Genomic DNA, 19264 nt, shown 5'->3' on the forward strand with positions numbered 1-19264 from the left:
GCCAAGGCACCATATCAGTGCTGGGCACGTGGCCAAGTGGTTAAGGCGTTCATCTCGTTACCTCAAGGTCACTAGTTCGCGCCTCAGCTGTGGCAGCGTGTTTGTGCCCTTGAGCAAGACACTTAATCACACATTGCTCTAGTCTGTGCGAGGAGTGGCGCTCCACACAGATTTCTAATCTTCGCCTTGTAAGGCATGAAGATGCCGGCGACGTTCCCTCCCCACCATATCAGGGCTGAGAACGTAGAGGGTAGGTCCCAGTGTTGAAGAAGTGAGAGAGTGGTGAGACGGAGGTCGTGCAGGTGTAACCAGCTGGATGGAGTGGACGGGGTAGAAAGGAAACGTTGATGTGAGAGGATTGTGGGCAGATGGAGCTAGGCGTGGCAGTGTGTTCGTGTGTGGGGCGGGGGGAAACAGACACAGTGACTGAAAGACTGGAAGTTGAAGCTGTCGAGGGAGGGAGGGAGAAAGGCAAGAATGGGAGGGGGAGAAATTGCCAGAAGTTAGATGCCATCGGGTTGGAGGCTACTCTGCCGTAATAGAAGGTGCTGCTCCTCGATCCTCGAGCGTCGTGGCAGTAGAGGAGGCCATTTGAAAGATGTGTGATGCAGGAGACTCTGCAGCAGGCTTCACGTTTCTGCCGATGACACTCATCTCTGCGTCACTCCAATGTCCCAGATCTATCACCAGACCCCAGCGTTCAATGTGCAGAAGAGGGACTACAAGCGAATGATATGAAGACTGAAGCTCAAACACAAGAAAATCTGCAGATGCTGGAAATTCAAGCAACACACACAAGATGCTGGTGAACACAGCAGACCAGGCAGCGTCTATAGGAAGAGGTACAGTCGACGTTTCGGGCCGAGGCCCTTCGTCAGGACTAATGAAAAAAGAGATGGTAAGAGAATTGAAAGTGGGAGGGGGAGGGGGAGACCCGAAATGACAGGAGAAGACAGGAGGGGGAGGGATGAAGCCAAGAGCTGGGAAGTTGATTGGCAAAAGGGATACAAGACTGGAGAAGGGGGAGTAACATCGGAAGGAAGGCCTTGGAAAACAGAAAAGGGGAGGGGAACACCAGAGGAAGATGGAGAACAGGCAATGAGTTATTGTGAGAGGGAAAAGGGGAAAATAAATAAATAGGTATGGGGTAAGAAGGGGAGGAGGGGCATTAATGGAAGTTAGAGAAGTCAATGTTCATGCCCTCAGGTTGGAGGCTACCCTGACGGAATATAAGGCGTTGTTCCTCCAACCTGAGTGTGGCTTCATCTCAACAGTAGAGGAGGCCATGGATAGACATATCGGAATGGGAATGGGACGTGGAATTAAAATGTGTGGCCACTGGGAGATCCTGCTTCCTTTCATGTGGCTACACATTTTAATTCCACGTCCCATTCCCATTCCGATATGTCAATCCATGGCCTCCTCTACTGTCGAGATGAAGCCACACTCAGGTTGGAGGAACCACACCTTACATTCCGTCTGGGTAGCGCTCAACCTGATGGCATGAACATTGATTTCTCTAATTTCTGTTAATGCCCCTCCTCCCCTTCTTACCCCATCCCTTATTTATTTTTCTCTCTTTCCCTCTCACAATAACTCCTTGCCTGTTTTCCATCTTCTTCTGGTGCTCCCCTCCCCCTTTCTTTCTTCCAATGCCTTCCGTCCCATGATACTCCCCCTTCTCCAGCCTTGTATCCCTTTTGCCAATCAACTTCCCAGCTCTTGGCTTCATCCCTCTCCCTCCTGTCTTCTCCTGTCATTTCAGGTCTCCCCCTCCCCCTCCCACTTTCAAATCTCTTACTACCTCTTTTTTCTGTTAGCCCTGACGAAGGGTCTCCACCTGAAACATTGACTATAGATGTTGCCTGGCCTGCTGCGTTCCACCAGCAATTTGTATGTGTTGCTTGAAGACTGAAGCTATCATCTTTGGTCCCCACCACAAGCTCAGATGAAGAGAGAAGACGCTAGAGAAAACCAGTCGTAGATGGAGCGAGGTGCCAGGTTCTACTGAGGATCTATGAGTATGACTTTTGGAAGGGTTGAGCTCCAACTTGTGCCCATTTGGCTGTTTAATTATAATGGGCCCTTTTTAGTGTGTGTTTTTTTTTCTTTCTTTTCTTTACTAACCCTTTAGTTAAGATTCATAAATATAATTCATTTAATCATATTCCTAAGTCGAGCCTGATCAATTGCAGCCTCACTTGTCTGACATGGACCGGAGATTATACTTCCTACATCACCGTCTCAGTTTATCTGCTGCTTCAAGCATCATTTATTCAGCTCATTTTTGTCCCCACATTTGTTTATTCCAGTAACACGGGATCTTGCAGATGCTGGAAATCCAGGGAAACATGCAAAAAACAAAACAAAAAATATGTGCTGGAGGAACTCAGGTCAAGCACTACCTATGGGGAGGGAAAATGGGTGACACTTCCAGCCGGAACCCTTCACCAGGGCTGTGTAAGGGGGAAGAAAACAACCAAACCCCACCTCCTTATTCTGCCAGGAACCTGCCAAAAGACCTGTGGATATTTTAGGGAACGCTCTTCACCCAGAGACTTCAGCAATGTGGAATATCACCACAGCGAGGGCCGTTGGTGACAAACTGAATAAACAGAGAGCTAGTAGAGGTGCTGCTTCATGTAGCAATGTCCTGAGTTCACCAGGTTCAATTCTGCCCTCTGGTGGAACTCTGCATCTAGATTCTCGACTTCTTCATGTCTCCTCCTTGCCGGTAATCGATGCAGGCGCACCTCTGCTCAGCCTGCCACTCCACTGTCACCGCACCCATGAGCGTGCAGCTAGGCACCACTCAAACACCATCTATAAATTTGCCAATGCCGTAACTATTGTTGGGAGAATTTCAGATGGAACGAGGAGGCTTACAGGAGTGAGGTAGATCAGCTGGATGAGTGCTGTTGTAACTACCTTGCTCTCAGGAATTGATGTGGACTCCATCAAGGAGGTGATACAGGCGCCTGAAGACACACACTTAACCCTTTGGAAACAGCTTCGTCCACTCTGTTATCAGATTTCTGAATGGACAACACCTTGAAATGCTTTGCTCTCTTTTTGCACGACTTATTTAATATTTTAATCACATCTCTTATTATAATTTAGCTTTTGTTAAGTACAGCTATCTACAGCTGCCACAGAGTAAGAATTTTCCTGACACCTGCCAGGGATATGAAACCCTCATTCTGATCCTGAGTGTGCCCATCCTCACCGTGACTGCGTGCAGCTCCTCCTGCACCCAAAGGCTTATCGCCACTGTAAATTACTCCTACTATCCAAGTGTAAAATCACAGGGTGAAGGGGTGTGTGGTTCATATAAATGAGGAGAGAATTGAAAACGTATTAAAGTAGCATTGGGGTAAATGAGTGATGACCACTGTGGACTCTGAGTCAAAGGGCCGAGTTCTTTGCCTCAGTTCTCTATTACTTTGACCGTGACTGTGTAGCTCGGCACAGCTTAAACATCATCCTTAAATTTGCCAATGACATAACTATTGTTGGGAGAATTTCAGATGGTATGAGGAGGCTTACAGGAGTGAGCGAGATCAGTTGGATGAGTGCTGTTGTAACTACCTTGCTCTCAGTGTCAATAATATCAAGGAATTGATGTGGACTCCATCAAGGAGGTGATACGGGAGCCTGAAGGCACACATTTAACCCTTTAGAAACAGCTTCTTCCACTCTGTTATCAGATTTCTGAATGGACACCACCTTGAAATGCTTTGCTCTCTTATTGCACGACTTATTTAATATTTTAATCACACTGGCTGAGATGGGAGGACACTGGTGTGGAGCAGAAACACTGGAAGGCAGCAGATGGGCTGAATGGCCTCTACCATTCACAATGCGCACTGCAGAGACAGGAAGGGCCTTGGACAAACCGTTTCAAACAGGACTGTTTTATTTCGATCACAGATCCAGAATATTAAATCACATCTCAGTGAAACAACTGTTCTCAATGAACGGTGCTCAGTCCTGGGGTGTGATCAGCAGCGTCAGTGGAACCCAACGTCCTACAACTCTTGTGAATTTGTGTTGGATGTCGGGAGCAATGGTCAGCTTACAGCCAGCTTAGTCCTCCTCTGCGATGTGAATCCGCTGGTGGTTCAGCAGGTCGGTGGACTGACGGAATCGCTTCCCGCACGTTGAACAGGGGAACGGCCGCTCGCCGGTGTGAATTCGCTGGTGCGCCCGCAATATGGATGAATGGGTGAACCCCCTCCCACACGTCGAGCAGATGAACGGCCTCTCCCCAGTGTGAACCCGCTGGTGTATGACCAGCTCGTTTGATCTCGTGAATCCCTTCCCACAGTCAGAGCAGATGAACGGCCTCTCTCCAGTGTGAATTCGCTTGTGTATCACCAGGTTGTTTGACCAAGCAAACCCCTTCCCGCAGGTTGCGCAGGTGAACGGCTTCTCCCCAGTGTGGACTCGCTGGTGCCCCTTCAACTGGGATGACCGAGTGAATCGCAGTCCACACTCAGAGCAGATGAATGGCCTCTCCCCGGTGTGGACTCGCTGGTGCATCATCAATCCGGTTAACTGGGCATACTCCTTCCCACACGTTAAGCACGTGAACGGTTTCTCCCCCGTGTGAACGCGCTGGTGCGCCCGCAAATTGGACGACTGACTGAATCTCTTCCCACACTCAGCGCAGGTGAACGGCCTCTCCCCGGTGTGAACTCGCTGGTGCGCCCGCAAGTGGGACAGCTGAGTGAATCTCTTCCCACACTCAGAGCAGGTGAACGGCCTCTCCCCGGTGTGAACTCGCTGGTGATTCACCAGGCTGGATAACTGAGTGAATCCCTTCCCACACATTGAGCAGGTGAACGGTCTCTCCCCAGTGTGAACTCGCTGGTGTGCCTGCAGATTGGTCGACTGATTGAATTTCTTCCCACATGTGGAGCAGATGAATGGCCTCTTCCCGGTCTGGTGTGTCATCAGGCTGGATAACAGAGTCAATCCCTGCGCTAACGTTGACAGGTGAATGAGTTCCCTCTATGGAATGAACGCACTGATGCATCCACAAACAGGAGGACTGAATGGGCTCTCTCTCTATCTCAGAAGATGGACAACTCCTCGCCAGTGTGAGTTCACTGATGCTGCATTTGAGATTCCCATAAACAAATTCACTGCTTTTTCTACCCTGTAAAGAGAATTTACAACAATCATCAATAGGCCCAGGCCAGGAATTCAGCTGAGATTGTTTTCGTCTCTGCAGTGGGCTGTTACAATAACACTGAACACAAGCCCGAGGAACAACCATCACTTTTCACCAGGGAACAATGCAAGCATCCGGACTCGAAATGAATCCTCTGCTTTTCCTTCCATCTCCACCAGAATGGGCCTTTTCTGCCTCATTCCTTTCCCTGACCTGTGCCTCCCTCATCTCTGAAACACAGAAAACATCCAGCACAGTACATTCCCTTCGGCCCACAAAGCTGTGCTGAACGTATCCTTACCTTAGATGTTACCTAGGTTTACCGATAGCCCTCTATTTTTCGAAGCTCCATCTACCTTCCAGGAGTCTCTTAAAAGACCCTATCATATCCACCTCCACCACCATCGCAGGCAGCCCATTCCACGCACTCACCACTCTCTACGTAAAAAAACTTACCCCTGACATCTCCTCTGTACCTATTTCCAAGCACCTTAAAACTGTACTCTCTCGTGTTAGCCATTTCAGTCCCGGGAAAAAGCCTCTCTCTATCCACACATCCACAATGTCTCTCATTATCTTGTACACCTCTATCAGGTCACCTCTCATCCTCCGTCGCTCCAAGGAGAAAAGGCCAAGTTCACTCAACCTATTCTCATAAGGCATGCTCCCAATCCAGGCAACATCCTTGTAAACCTCCTCTGCATCCTTTCTATGGTTTCCACAACCTTCCTATAGTGAGGCGACCAGAACTGAGCACAGTACTCCAAGTGGGGTCTGACCAGGGTCCTATATAGCTGTAACAATACCTCTCAGCTCCTAAACTGAATCCCATGATTGATGAAAGCCAATGCACTGTATGCCGTCTTAACTGCAGAGTCAACCTGCGCAGCAGCTTTGAGTGTCCTATGGACTTGGACCCCAAGATCCCTCTGATCCTCCACACTGCCAAGAGTCTTACCATTAATACTATATTCTGCCATCATATTTGACTGACCAAAATGAACCACCTCACACTTATCTGGGTTGAACTCCATCTGCCACTTCTCAGCCCAGTTTTGCATCCTGTCAATGTCCCGCTGTAACTTCTGACAGCCCTCCACACTATCCACAACACACCCAACCTTTGTGTCATCAGGAAATTTACTAATCCATCCCTCCACTTCCTCACCCAGGTCATTTATAAAAATCACAAAGAGTAGGGCTCCCAGAACAGATCCCTGAGGCACACCACTGGTCACCGACCTCCATACAGAATATGACCTGTCTACAACCACTCTTTGCCTTCTGTAGGCAAGCCAGTTCTGGATCCACAAAGCAATGTCCCCTTGGATCCCATGCCTCCTTACTTTCTCAATAAGCCTTGCATGGGGCACCTTGTTAAATGCCTTGCTGAAATCCATATACACTATATCTACTGCTCTATCTTCATCATTGTGTTCAGTCACATCCTCAAAAAATTCAATCAGGCTTGTAGGGCATGACCTGCCTTTGACAAAGCCATGCTGACTATTCCTAATCATTTTATGCCTCTCCAAATGTTCATAAATCCTGCCTCTCAGGATCTTCTCCATCAACTTATCAACCACTGAAGTAAGACTCACCAGTCTATAATCTCCTGGGCTATCTCTACTCCCTTTCTTGAATAAGGGAACAACATCTGCAACCTTTCAATCCTCCGGAACCTCTCCCGTCCCCATTGATGATGCAAAGATCATCACCAGAGGCTCAGCAATCTCCTCCCTCACCTCCCACAGTAGCCTGGAGTACATTTCGTCCGGACCTGGTGACTTATCCAACTTGATGCTTTCAAAAAGCACCAGCACATTCTCTTTCTTAATATCTATATGCTCAAACTTTTCAGTCTGCTGTAAGTCATCCCCACAATTGCCAAGATCCTTTTCCATAGTGAATACTGAAGTAAAGTATTCATTAAGTACCTCTGCTATCTCCTCCCGTTCCATACACACTTTTCCACTGACACACTTGATAGGTCCTATTCTTTCACGTCTTATCCTCTTGCTGTTCACATGCTTGTAGAATGCCTTGGGGTTTTCTTTAATCCTATCCGCCAAGACCTTCTCGTGGCCCCTCATAGCTCTCCCAATTTCTTTCTTAAGCTCCTTCCTGCTAGCCTTATAATTTTCTAGATTCCTATCATTAACTAGTTTTTTGAACCTTTTTTAAGCTCTTCTTTCCTTCTTGACCAGATTTACAACAGCCTTTGTGCACCACGATTCCTGTACCCTTCCATCCTTTCCCTGTCTCATTGGAATGTCCCTATGCAGAACTCCACACAAATATTCCCTGAGCATTTGCCACATTTCTTCCGTACATTTCCCTAAGAACATCTGTTTCCAATTTATGCTTCCAAGTTCCTGCCCGATAGCCTCAAATTTCCCCTTACTCCAATTAAACACTTTCCTAACTTGTCTGTTCCTATCTCTTTCCAATGCTATGATTAAGGAGATAGAATTATGATCACTATCTCCAAAATGCTCTCCCACTGAGAGACCTGATACCTGACCAGGTTCATTTCCCAACACCAGATCAAGTACAGCCTCCCCTCTTGTAGGCTTATCTACATATTATGTCAAGAAACCTTCCTGAACACACCTCACAAACTCCACCCTATCTAAACCCCTCGCTCTAGGGGCATGCCAATCGATATCTGGGAAATTAAAATCTCCCACCACGACAACCCTGTTATGATTACACCTTTCCAGAATCTGTCTCCCTATCTGCTCCTCGAATGTCCCTGTTACTATTGGGTCCTCTATAAATAACACCTAGTAGAGTTATTGACCCCTTTCTGTTTCTGAAATTCATTTGTTTCTTGTCTTTCACTGGATAAAGGGGTAGCAAATTCCAAAACATTACTTTCTGCAGATAACCATAACCACATAACAATTACAGCACGGAAACAGGCCATCTCAGCCCTTCTAGTCCATGCCGAACGCTTACTCTCACCTAGTCCCACCGACCTGCAGTCAGCCCATAACCCTCCATTCCTTTCCTGTCCATATAGCTACCCAATTTAACTTTAAATGACAACATCGAACCTGCCTCAACCACTTCTGCTGGAAGCTCGTTCCACACAGCTACCACTCTCTGAGTAAAGAAGTTCCCCCTCATGTTACCCCTAAACTTTTGCCCTTTAACTCTCAACTCATGTCCTCTTGTTTGAATCTCCTCCACTCTCAATGGAAAAAGCCTATCCACGTCAACTCTATCTATCCCCCTCATAATTTTAAATACTTCTATCAAGTTCCCCCTCAACCTTCTACGTTCCAAAGGATAAAGACCCAACTTGTTCAACCTTTCTCTGTAATTTAGGTGATGAAACCCAGGTAACATTCTCGTAAATCTTCTCTGTACTCCATTTTGTTGACATCTTTCCTATAATTCAGTGACCAAAACTGTACACAATACTTCAAATTTGCCCTCACCAATGCCTTGTACAATTTCAACATTACATCCCAACTCCCATACTCAATGCTCTGATTTATAAAGGCCAGCATACCAAAAGCTTTCTTCACCACCCTACCCACATGAGATTCCATCTTCAGGGAACCATGCACCATTATCTCCTGCACTCTCCTTCCCTTTTATTTATCCATGCCACCAAAAGACATCAGAGCAAATTTAGACCCATCGAGTCTGCTCCATCATCCATCATGGCTGATAATTATCCCTTCTTAGCTCCATTCTCCTACCTTCTGCCCGTAACCTTAGACCCCCCCCCCCGACTAATGAAGAACCTATCAACCAAGGATTTGGCCTCCACAGCCGCCTGCCCAATAAATCCCACAGATTTTCCACCCTCTGGCAAAAGAACTTCCCCCACATCTCTGTTCTAAATGGACGTCCTGTTCCGAGGATGTGTCCTCAGCTTCTCATCTCTCCCATTACAGGAAGCATCCTCTCCACACCCACTCTACCTTGGTATTTCCATATTTGACAGGTCTCAATGTAATCAGCAGCACATCCTTTCCTTGATAAGGGTCCCAGAAGTGCAGTCTGACCAACCAAGACCTTGGAAGCCTCAGTATTAAACCTTCACTTTTATAGTCTAGTCCTCCCACAACAAATATAAGCATTGCATTTGCCTTCCTTACCACCAACTCAACCCGCAAGTTAACCTTCACAGGGAATCCTGCTGGAAGATTCCCTCTGCACCTCTGATGTCTGAATTTTCTCCCTATTTAGAAGATAGTCTACAGCATTAGAAACACAGAAAATAGGTGCAGTAGGCCATTCGGCCCTTCGAGCCCGCACCGCCACTCAGTACAATCATGGCTGATCATTCAACTCAGAACCCTGTACCTGCCTTCCCTCCATACCCCCTGATCCCTTTAGCCACAAGGGCCATATCTAACTCCCTCTTAAATATAGCCAATGAACTGGCCTCAACTGTTTCCTGTGGCAGAGAATTCCACAGATTCACCACTCCCTGTGTGAAGAAGTTTTTCCTCATCTCGGTCCTAAAAGGCTTCTCCTTTATCCTCAAACTGTGACCCCTCGTTCTGGACTTCCCCAACATCGGGAACAATCTTCCTGCATCTAGCCTGTCCAATCCCTTTAGAATTTTATACGTTTCAATCAGGTCCCCCCTCAATCTTCTAAATTCCAGCAAATTACTCCTTCTACCAGAATGCATGACCGTACACTTCCCTGCGCTGTGTACCATCTGCCACTTCTTTGTCCATTCTCCTAATCTGTCCGAATCCTTCTGTAGACAGGTGTTGCTTCCACAACACTACCCGACCCTCTACCTACCTTTGTATCATCCACACTTAGCAATTGTAACACCACTGAGTGTGAGGATTGGCTGATTTAGAGTCATTGATTGGCGATTGTCACCATATGCTACCAATTGTTATTTGATACAGGTGTTCAATATCATTCTACACCTAGGTAGACTAGAATATGTCCAGGAGCAGAAGACCCCAGGACCAGAGGATGCTGAACAAAATCCAGAAGTCAGAACGACCTCCTACCTGGGTAAATTATTTTCAGGATACAAGACATTTTTTCTTGACTGGGAGTTAGACACAGTCCCTTTCTTGGCCCCTTTTGAGACTATAACCATTACTTACAAAGATTTGTACATAGACAGTGTCTGGAGTCTCATCCCAATCCCAATTAGCTCATCTGAGTCTCCTGACTCTGTCAGCAGACCAAAGGCAAAGTGCTTATTGCATTAGAATCAGTTTATAGTGGTATGATGTTGCAAAGGTTTGGGGAGAAGAACTCCTTCCCATCTCACCTTTCAATTGGGTGCCAGTAAATTCCTCTTTCATGACACTCTGATCAATAAGTTATGAATTTTCAAACAATCAGATAATAACAGGAAGTCTCCAAACCGATACATTCCCCTTCCACAGATGCTGTCTAGCCTGCTGAACTTACCCAGCTCTGGGCTAAATGTGGACTGTTTGTTCCCCGCACACATACTGCCTGATCTGCTGAGTTCTTCCAGCATGGGTACAGTGCTTCGCTCTGGATTTCCAGCATCTGCAGAACGTCTAGCCGTTTCTGCATCACCTGTGGTTTACAGATCTGTTAGTCCCTGAGATGCGTCAAGCCAGGTAGAGACAGAAATCAAGCACGAGATACATTACTAACTATGAAACAGAGCTGCAGCCCTCGCAACAGCTCCAGCCCAATTTTCAAAGCGTTAACGTTGTCCTGTCTCCAGCTGCCTTTGTTAATCTGTTCATCAGAAAAGGCGAGGGTGGACCAAGTGAAGCCAATCAAATGGGCAGCGTCTGGAGACCCGACCCAATTTCAAATTGTGTTTCTGTGTCTCGAGACTGTCGGCACAGGAAAGGCAAAGAGCTTATCGCGACAGAATCAGTTCACCGCAATATGATGTTGCAAAGACTCGGGCTTCGGAGAGAAGAAATCCTTCCCATCTCACCTTTAAAATGGGCACCAACGAAATTCGCTGGCTCAGTGAACTCCCGCACCCGGTCGTCCCTGCAAGTAAACGCAACTTTCCCCAGTTCTAACCATCGAGACCCGGACTTGGAAAGTTCCCCCGTTTCTCGTTCAGCAGCTGCCGCCTGACCTGCTGACTGTGCCCGGCAGTTATTATCGCAGGGAAGTTGCCGGGTCCACGGGGATGGGAGTGAGAGAACCGCCGTGACCGCAGCTCGTACGGGTTGGGTTCTTACCCCGGTCGCGACCTGCCCCTCGGACCCGGGCAAACCCGCTCCGCTCCGACCTGCCGCGGACCGTCGCGAACCCTTCCTGTCGCGGTCACGTGCCGGCGACGTCACATCCAACGCGCGCCTGCGCTGTAGGCGCGCTCCCGCCTTGGCTGGGCTGGTATTTTGTTACGTTTGGCTCTTCTTCATCCTGTCATGTTTAAAGGTGTAAAGTGCGTTACCGCCCCCTTTTAAGCACTTTTCTTACAGAAGTCTCCCTCTACCGCTGCATGCGTATTTCTGCCGCTACTACAACCTCACATAACACACTAAGCCCCACGCACAAAATGCTGGAGGAACTCAGCAGGTCGGGCAGCATCTATGGAAATGAATGAACAGGCGAGGTTTCGGGCCGAGACCCTTCTTCAGCCCTAGAAAGGAAGGGGAAAGATGTCAGAGTAAAGCGGGGGAAGGGGAGGAGGGATGAAGCCAGCTGGGTAGGAAAGGTAAAGGGCTGGAGATGAAGGAATCTGATGGGAGAGGAGAGTGGACCATAAGGGGATGTTATGGGCATCTAAGAAGAGGTGAAAGGCCAGAGTGGGAAATAGAAGGCTAGGGGAGTGGGACGAGAATTTATTTTTACTAGAAGGAGAAATCGATACTCATGCATCATGTTGGAGGGTACCCAGACAGAATATGAGGAGTTGCTCCTCCACCCTGAGGGTGGCCTCATCTTGGCACAAGAGCAGGCCACGGACCAACATGTTGGAATGGGAATGGGAATGGGAATCAGAATTAAAACGTCTGTTTTTTGGCGGACGGAGTGGAACTGCTTGACGAATTGATTCCCCCAATTCACGACAGTTCTCACCAGTGGAGAGGAGGCCGCACTGGGAGCACCAGACACAATAGACGGCCCCAGCAGATTCACGGGTGAAGTGTTGCCTCACCTGGAACGACTGTTTGGAGCCCTGAAGGGAGGTGAGAGAGGAGGTGTATGGGCAGATGGAGCACTCAGGCCACTTTCAGGGGCAAGTGCCTGGAGCGAGATTAGTGGGGAGGGACGAATGGACAAGGGAATCGTAGAGGGAGCGATCCCTGCAGAAAGCGGAAAGGGTGGAGAGTTATGTTCAGTCATAGGATCCCTTTGGAGATGATGCGGAGAATGATGTGTTGGATGCGAAGGCTGGCGGGTGGTAGGTGAGGACATGAGGAACTCTATCACTGTAAAGGCGGGAAGGTGGGGTAAGAGCGGACATTCGGGAAATGGGATGCGGGTGAGGGCGAGGGCAGCATCAATACTGGAGGAAGGGAAGCCCCATTCTTTGAAGGATGACATTTGATGTCCTGGGAACAGATGCAGCGGAGATGAAGGAACTGAGAAAAAGGAATAGCATTTTATGGACTATAACTCAATATTAAAATCTTCTGACCATTAGCTAAGAATCTTTTAGCATTCCATTGTAAGATCACAAAGAGAAAATAAAAAAAAACATTAACACTTCTCTGGCCATGAGCTGACAAATTACTAGCATTCCATTGTAAAACATAAGAAAATTAAAAATAAAAAAAATATTAACAACCCTCCTTTAATGTCTGAACCTTATTTACTCCTCCTTGTAAAGCTTTGTGAGTAACTTCTAGAGTTGAGTCTTTTATCTTTAGATGTTTTTAATATAAATTTAATTATTTTCTGTCCTATTTTTAGTTTGTGCTGTTTAAATCGCCACGTCTGACATGAAAGTAACAAATTTTAGTTTATCAACATTCAGAGAATCCTTTGTTATACAATCATGCATTTTACACACTGACTTTAATTTATCTGGTCATTATTAGGTTCAATTGACACAGTCCTCTGTACTTTCTGAAGTATGGGAATGATATGCCCATTTCTACACAACCGTGTTGCACCTCCTTGCATTTTTTAAAAATATACAGGACACCCTGCTTAAGCAGAGCTATGTTCCCCTCCATAATTGCTCCATTTTGGACTAATGCTTTCTCCACAATTACCATAATCATATTGTCCACCACATCTATCGCACTGCTTCTCCCCCCCTGCACACAGCTGCCCATGACCAAACTTCTGACACTGAAAACATCTCGGGGGAGAACATAGAATCTGTCATGTGAAGAGTTAGTGTACTTCCCAATTGAAAGCTGCTTCCACCATGATGGTCCGTGATTGACCATCCAGCAGATACCGCAGCTCTTTCCCATTGGTTGCCGCGTCCCCCCATTGGCACCGGTGTCCAGTTTCATGCACCGCAAGCGAAAGACCTTTGTCTCCAGGGACTCATCATGACCAGAGTTGAAGATCCATTGAGAAAGTATGATGCAGATATAGGAGGGTCGACATGCACACTTAGTTAAGTGTCTGTTGAATGTTTAATTTTTCAGTTGTGTAACTCGAGGAGACTTAATGAAGTACCCATTGAGTTTGAGGTTAGTGTCGTCATTTCTGTCACTTAGGGTGACTTAGATGTTTGGTCCAAGATTTACAGGTTATCTGTAAATAAATGGTTAATGTGCTTATTCATAATCAGCATCTTCTCTCTCAATAACCAAAACCCTAAACCTACTTCCTCAGAATAGACTTGAAGCATATAACTCATATAACCTAAATTAACCCTTTCCAGCAACATTTTACCATCAGGTTTTTTTTCCATCCGTTTCCCAAATTTATATTTGGCTGACATGTAAACCCACCTAAAAGGATTCAATATGCAAATAGTGCCTTTAAGTTGGAAGTTCACCGTTCAAAGTAAATGAATGATTAAAATACATAAATGTCATGATATACTGCCCCGAGATTCATTTTCTTCCAGACGTTCACAGTAAAATACAAAGAAACACAATTGAATCAATAAAAACACACAGCAAAGACAGACAAACAACTAATGCCCAAAAAACAATCTCTGCAAATACAAACAGAAATATTAATAATAAATAAATCAGCAATAAATATCAGGAACATGAGTTGTTAAGTTCTTGACGGTGATTCCATAGGTTGTGGAATCAGGTCAGCGCTGGGGTGAATGATGTTATTCCCTCTGGTTCAAGAGCTTGCTGGTTGAGGAGTAATAACTGTTCCTAAATCCACCAAGTTCACATGGCCCCTCACAGTTCCTGCTCCCCTGTCCTTTCTCTCTGTTCCATTTGAGGAAATATTTACTTCACTTTATTATCACCAAACAATTGATACTAGAGCATACAATCATCACAGTGATATATGATTCTGCTCTTCGTGCTCCCTGGAGTACAAATCGATAGTAAATATTAAAAATTTAAATTGTAAATCATAAATAGAAAATAGCAAAGGGAAAGTGAGGTAGTGCAAAAAAAACCGAGAGGCAGGTCCGGATATTTGGAGGGTACGGCCCAGATCCGGGTCAGGATCTGTTCAGCAGTCTTATCACAGTTGGAAAGAAGCTGTTCCCAAATCTGGCCGTACGAGTCTTCAAGCTCCTGAGCCTTCTCCCAGAGGGAAGAGGGACGAAAAGTGTGTTGACTGGGTGGGTCGTGTCCTTGATTATCCTGGCAGCACTGCTCCAACAGCGTGCAGTGTAAAGTGAGTCCAAGGATGGAAGATTGGTTTGTGTGATGTGCTGGGCTGTGTTCACGATCTTCTGCAGCTTCTTCCGGTCTTGGACAGGATAACTTCCATACCAGGTTCACACTCAATCTTCACAGCATCCTGAGAACTGAGGACTGTGGGGCAGAGTAGTTGGGTATAATTAAATCTGAGATGGATTCCTAATCTGGTCTTCATAACAGTCAGAGCAGAGTTTTCCATTTTCCAGCTTCCTGTATTTCAGATGAGTCACTATTAAGGACCATGTGGTGGCTACCTACGCATCAGCTTCACCACATTAAACAAAGTCATGCATAGGTGTTTTCAATTAAGAGAATAACCCCTTAGGAGAACATCAACATTGGCTCAAGTGATTGTATTACCTGCCCCATAACCCTTACTTTCTTGGTTACAAGTATTCATTGACATTACAGTACATTTCAAATTTGCATTTCTCCGAACATCAAATCCCACTTGTGGAAATACACTCACTCAGTGGCCACTTTACTAGGTAACACACTCGTTAATGCAAATGGTGGCATGGTGCGAAGACAATAACCTATCCCTCAATGTCAGCAAGACGAAGGAATTGGTTGTTGACTTCAGAAGGAGTAGCGGACCGCACGACCAAATTTACATCGGTGGTGCACAAGTGGATCAGGTCAAAAGCTTTAAGTTCCTCGGGGTAAATATCACAAATGACCTGACTTGGTCCAACCAAGCAGGTCCACTGCCAAGAAGGCCCACCAGCAGCTTTACTTCCTGAGAAAACTAAAGAAATTTGACCTGTCCCCTAAAACTCTCACTAATTCTTATAGATGACTGTAGAAAGCATTCTTCTAGGGTGCATCACAACCTGGTATGGAAGTTGTCCTGTCCAAGACCGAAAGAAGCTGCAGAAGATCGTGCACACGGTGCAGCACATCACACAAACCAATCTTCCGTCCTTGGACTCACTTTACACCACACGCTGTCAGAGCAGTGCTGCCAAGATAATCAAGGACACGACCCACCCAGCCAACACACTTTTCGTCCCTCTTCCCTCCGGGAGAAGGCTCAGGAGCTTGAAGACTCGTACGGCCAGATTTGGGAACAGCTTCTTTCCAACTGTGATAAGACTGCTGAACGGATCCTGACCCGGATCTGGGCCGTACCCTCCAAATATCCGGACCTGCCTCTCAGTTTTTTTGCACTACCTTACTTTCCATTTTTCTATTTTCTATTTATGATTTATAATTTAAATTTTTAATATTTACTATCGATTCTTGTAATCCAGGGAGCAGGAAGCACAGAATCAAATATCACTGTGATGATTGTACGTTCTAGTATCAATTGTTTGGCGACAATAAAGTATAAAGTATATCTAATCAGCCAATCATGTGGCAGGAACTCAATGCATGAAAGCATGTAGACATGGTCAAGAGGTTCAGTTGTTGTTCAGACGAAACATCAGAATGGGGAAGAAATGTGATCTAGGTGAGTTTAACCGTGGAACGATTGTTTGTGCCAGATAGTGTGGTTTGAGCATCTGAGAAACTGAAACAGAAACATCCAGTGAGCAGCAGATCTGTGGGCGAAAACACTTTGTTAATGAGAGATCAGAGGAGAATGGCCAGACTGGTTCAAGCTGACAGGAACAGCAACAAGTACCTGTACAACGGTGGAGCTCGCAGAGCATCGCTGAACGCTCGAACCTTGAAGTGGATGGGCTACAGCAGCAGAAGACCTCGCACATACACTCAGTGACCATGTTATTCCAGCAGATAAATAATAAAGTGGCCACCGAGCCCATGTTTTCAGTACCAAAGTGTGCCGGGACGTCAGAATGCTGTGTATCTGAGTGAGATGGGGCTTTTCTCTTTGGTGCAAATGAGGATGAGAGGTGACAACTGTGCTACAGATAATCTTCTCAAGGAAGGTTAAAGATAAGCAGACAAGGGACATGACTTGCTGACTGCTATCTACCTGAGACGAGTTAACTTTCAAGGAATACACTTTACTTAGTGTGAGGAAAAGAGGTGTGTATCGAGTGAACAATCAGCATCTTTTCCCCAGGGGAGGGTGGTGGATGGTTAACATGAGAGGGTGTTTGGGGGATGGTATGGGGGGGTGGTGTACATCAGCAATGTAGGTATTTCACACTGTGAATGGTGGGTATGAGGAACACACTGCCATGGGTGGTGCCAGGGGCACATACCGCTCTCTGACAGACACCATATCATTAGTCATGCACCAGACACTTGAATTTTTTCCTGTTTTTTTCCTGAATTTTATTTCGGCATTCAACACTGTTGTCCCACAGACCTTAGTGAACAACCTCCTGCTCCATGGTCATTGTGCAACTGGGTTGACCTCCAATGAATAGACCTCCAATATTCAGAATGCACAACCACTCTGCCCTTCCCATCACTGGGGCCCTGCATTGAAGCCACTGCTCATACACAACTGCACAGGCAAACAGCCAAACAATCACATCGTCAAGTTTGCCGTTGACACGGCAGTGGTGGGGCTCTTTACCAACAATGATGAGATGGTGCACAAGAGGAGGTGGAAGAGCTCAAGGCTGGGCGCCAGGCAAATAACCTCTTCCTCAATGTCAGCAAAAGAAAGGAGATGTTTATCAACTTCAGGATAACTCACTCTTTTTCACATCAGCAGAAACTGCAAGCAGTTTCAAACTCCTGGGAGCGCACATCCACGCAATCTCCCATGGACCCAGAACACATCCTACACGGCCACCAATACCTTTACTTTCTCAGGAGGATAAAGGGAGCTGGACTATTTACATCAGTACTCAGAGGCACAGTAGAAAACCTCCAACATGTTGCATCACTGCAGCAGACCACAGGCTTTTACAGTGGGTACGCAACACCACCCACTGCATTGCTGGCACCAGCCTACCTGCGATCAAGGGCACATGTGCGGTAAGGTGTCAGAAAAATGCCAGCCTCATCATGAGAGATCCCACCCATCCAGCTCATGGAACGTTTGTCCCATTCCCATCAGGGAGGAGGCTACGTAGCATCCACACCAAGACCACCAGACTCAAAAACAGTTCCTTTCCCTAAGTGGTGAGGCCAGTCAACATCCCCACTCACTCACCATCCCCCTCACCCATCCACTGCTTTATCATTTCCAGTCAGTCACCTTATGTAGACACCCCTGTTGCTTGCATCACTTATATACATACAAACATTATAAGATATCTTGTGTGTTTATTGTTTTTATTAATATTGTGTTCTTCATCTGCGTCTATGGAATATATGCCGCACCTGATCCAGAAAAACAATTATTTCATCCTCCCTTACACTTGTGTACCAGAAATGACATTAAACAATCTTCAACTTTGAATCTTGAGTTAGAGGCTTTTAGGAGACTCTTCATAGGCACATGGATAACAAAACAATGGAGGGCTATGCAGAAGGGAATAGCTACACTGGCCTTAGAGGAGGTTGAGAAGTTGGCACATTGTGCACCGAAGGGCCTGTACTGTACTATGTTCTATGATCCAGTGCATCTTGGACCCTAACACCAAGGAGGCAACAGCTATTGTGGAGCCAGGGAAAACAGTAGCTCCGGCAGCAAATGTGGAAAGGGACACAACTCAGGTCGAAGGTCGCCAGAACAGGGACAAGAGGCAGTCGGAAAACCCGCCAGAGAGCAGAGAATTTCTTCAAGGCTGATGTTGCTAAAAGAGATGTGACAGTAACTCCAAAGGGAAATGAGAATAAAGATATCAGTTCTGGCATCAAGCAGGCCAGACAGGATCTGTAGGTTGATATTTGGGATGTGACGGTTCAGTGTTGAGATGCTGCCCGTGGGGGCTCGTGTTGGATGGGCTGGACTGAGTGCTGAGATGTGGGGGCTCAAAGTGAGTCATTGCTGAGGTCTTCGGCCCATTAACGTAGATACCGCGGGGAAATCTCAGGGCTGGGAGGAGTTGTGGAGGTTGATAAGAGAGATCAGAATACTTGGCAGCAGCAATGGGCCATTCTGCCCACTGAGTTGGGCTGCAATCATCGCGAGGTTTAAAATAAGGTCAGGATCTTTTCGGACTTTTCAGCTGGCTGCAATAATAATGATCTTTTAGGCACTCAGAAAGGGCCAATAAAATGAAGCAAGGTGGAAGCGGAGAGGCCATTGTTGGATTGGACAGTGTTGGAGTGGTCAGGCTTTGACAGCAGCATGTGCGAGAACACGCAGAAGCTCTTAAGTATATTTTTTTCCCTCTTTCTTTGTCGATTAGTAGGTAGCTAGTGCAAAGAGAATGAATCCAGGGTTAGTGGTGTGATCTTTTTCTCCCTGATAACTGCATCTTCACAAAGGTCATTGAGTCACAGGTTCTTAGAGACCGTGTTAAGGACC

General features: G+C 46.4%; 2 protein-coding genes across 4 annotated transcripts in view; both read right to left on the reverse strand.

Moving 5' to 3' along the window:
• The window catches only part of LOC134352478 (zinc finger protein 585A-like), a 69361-nt gene that overhangs the window by 19987 nt on the left and 30110 nt on the right, over positions 1-19264 (reverse strand). Inside the window, exons 6-7 of the mRNA XM_063059755.1 lie at positions 4378-4617; positions 4143-4317 (exon numbers count right to left, since the gene is read on the reverse strand). Coding sequence (XP_062915825.1) covers positions 4143-4317; positions 4378-4617 — 415 coding nt within the window. The remainder of the gene's footprint in view (positions 1-4142; positions 4318-4377; positions 4618-19264) is intronic.
• On the reverse strand, positions 3901-11485 carry LOC134352806 (gastrula zinc finger protein XlCGF57.1-like). 3 transcript variants are annotated; one of them, XM_063060292.1, is made up of 3 exons: positions 11353-11485; positions 10586-10720; positions 3901-5161 (listed from the first exon to the last, which is right to left on the reverse strand). In XM_063060292.1, exon 3 carries the CDS (start codon positions 4954-4956, stop codon positions 4087-4089), a length of 870 nt encoding a protein of 289 aa, XP_062916362.1. In that variant the 5' UTR covers positions 4957-5161; positions 10586-10720; positions 11353-11485; the 3' UTR covers positions 3901-4086. The 3 variants fall into 3 exon arrangements, with proteins under 3 accessions (XP_062916362.1, XP_062916361.1, XP_062916363.1); XM_063060291.1 differs by lacking the exon at positions 10586-10720 and having other exon boundaries at positions 11353-11460; XM_063060293.1 differs by lacking the exons at positions 10586-10720; positions 11353-11485 and adding an exon at positions 11097-11328.

The sequence above is a fragment of the Mobula hypostoma genome, chromosome 10 (assembly GCF_963921235.1).
Source record: "Mobula hypostoma chromosome 10, sMobHyp1.1, whole genome shotgun sequence".
In the NCBI taxonomy this organism is placed as follows: domain Eukaryota; kingdom Metazoa; phylum Chordata; class Chondrichthyes; order Myliobatiformes; family Myliobatidae; genus Mobula; species Mobula hypostoma.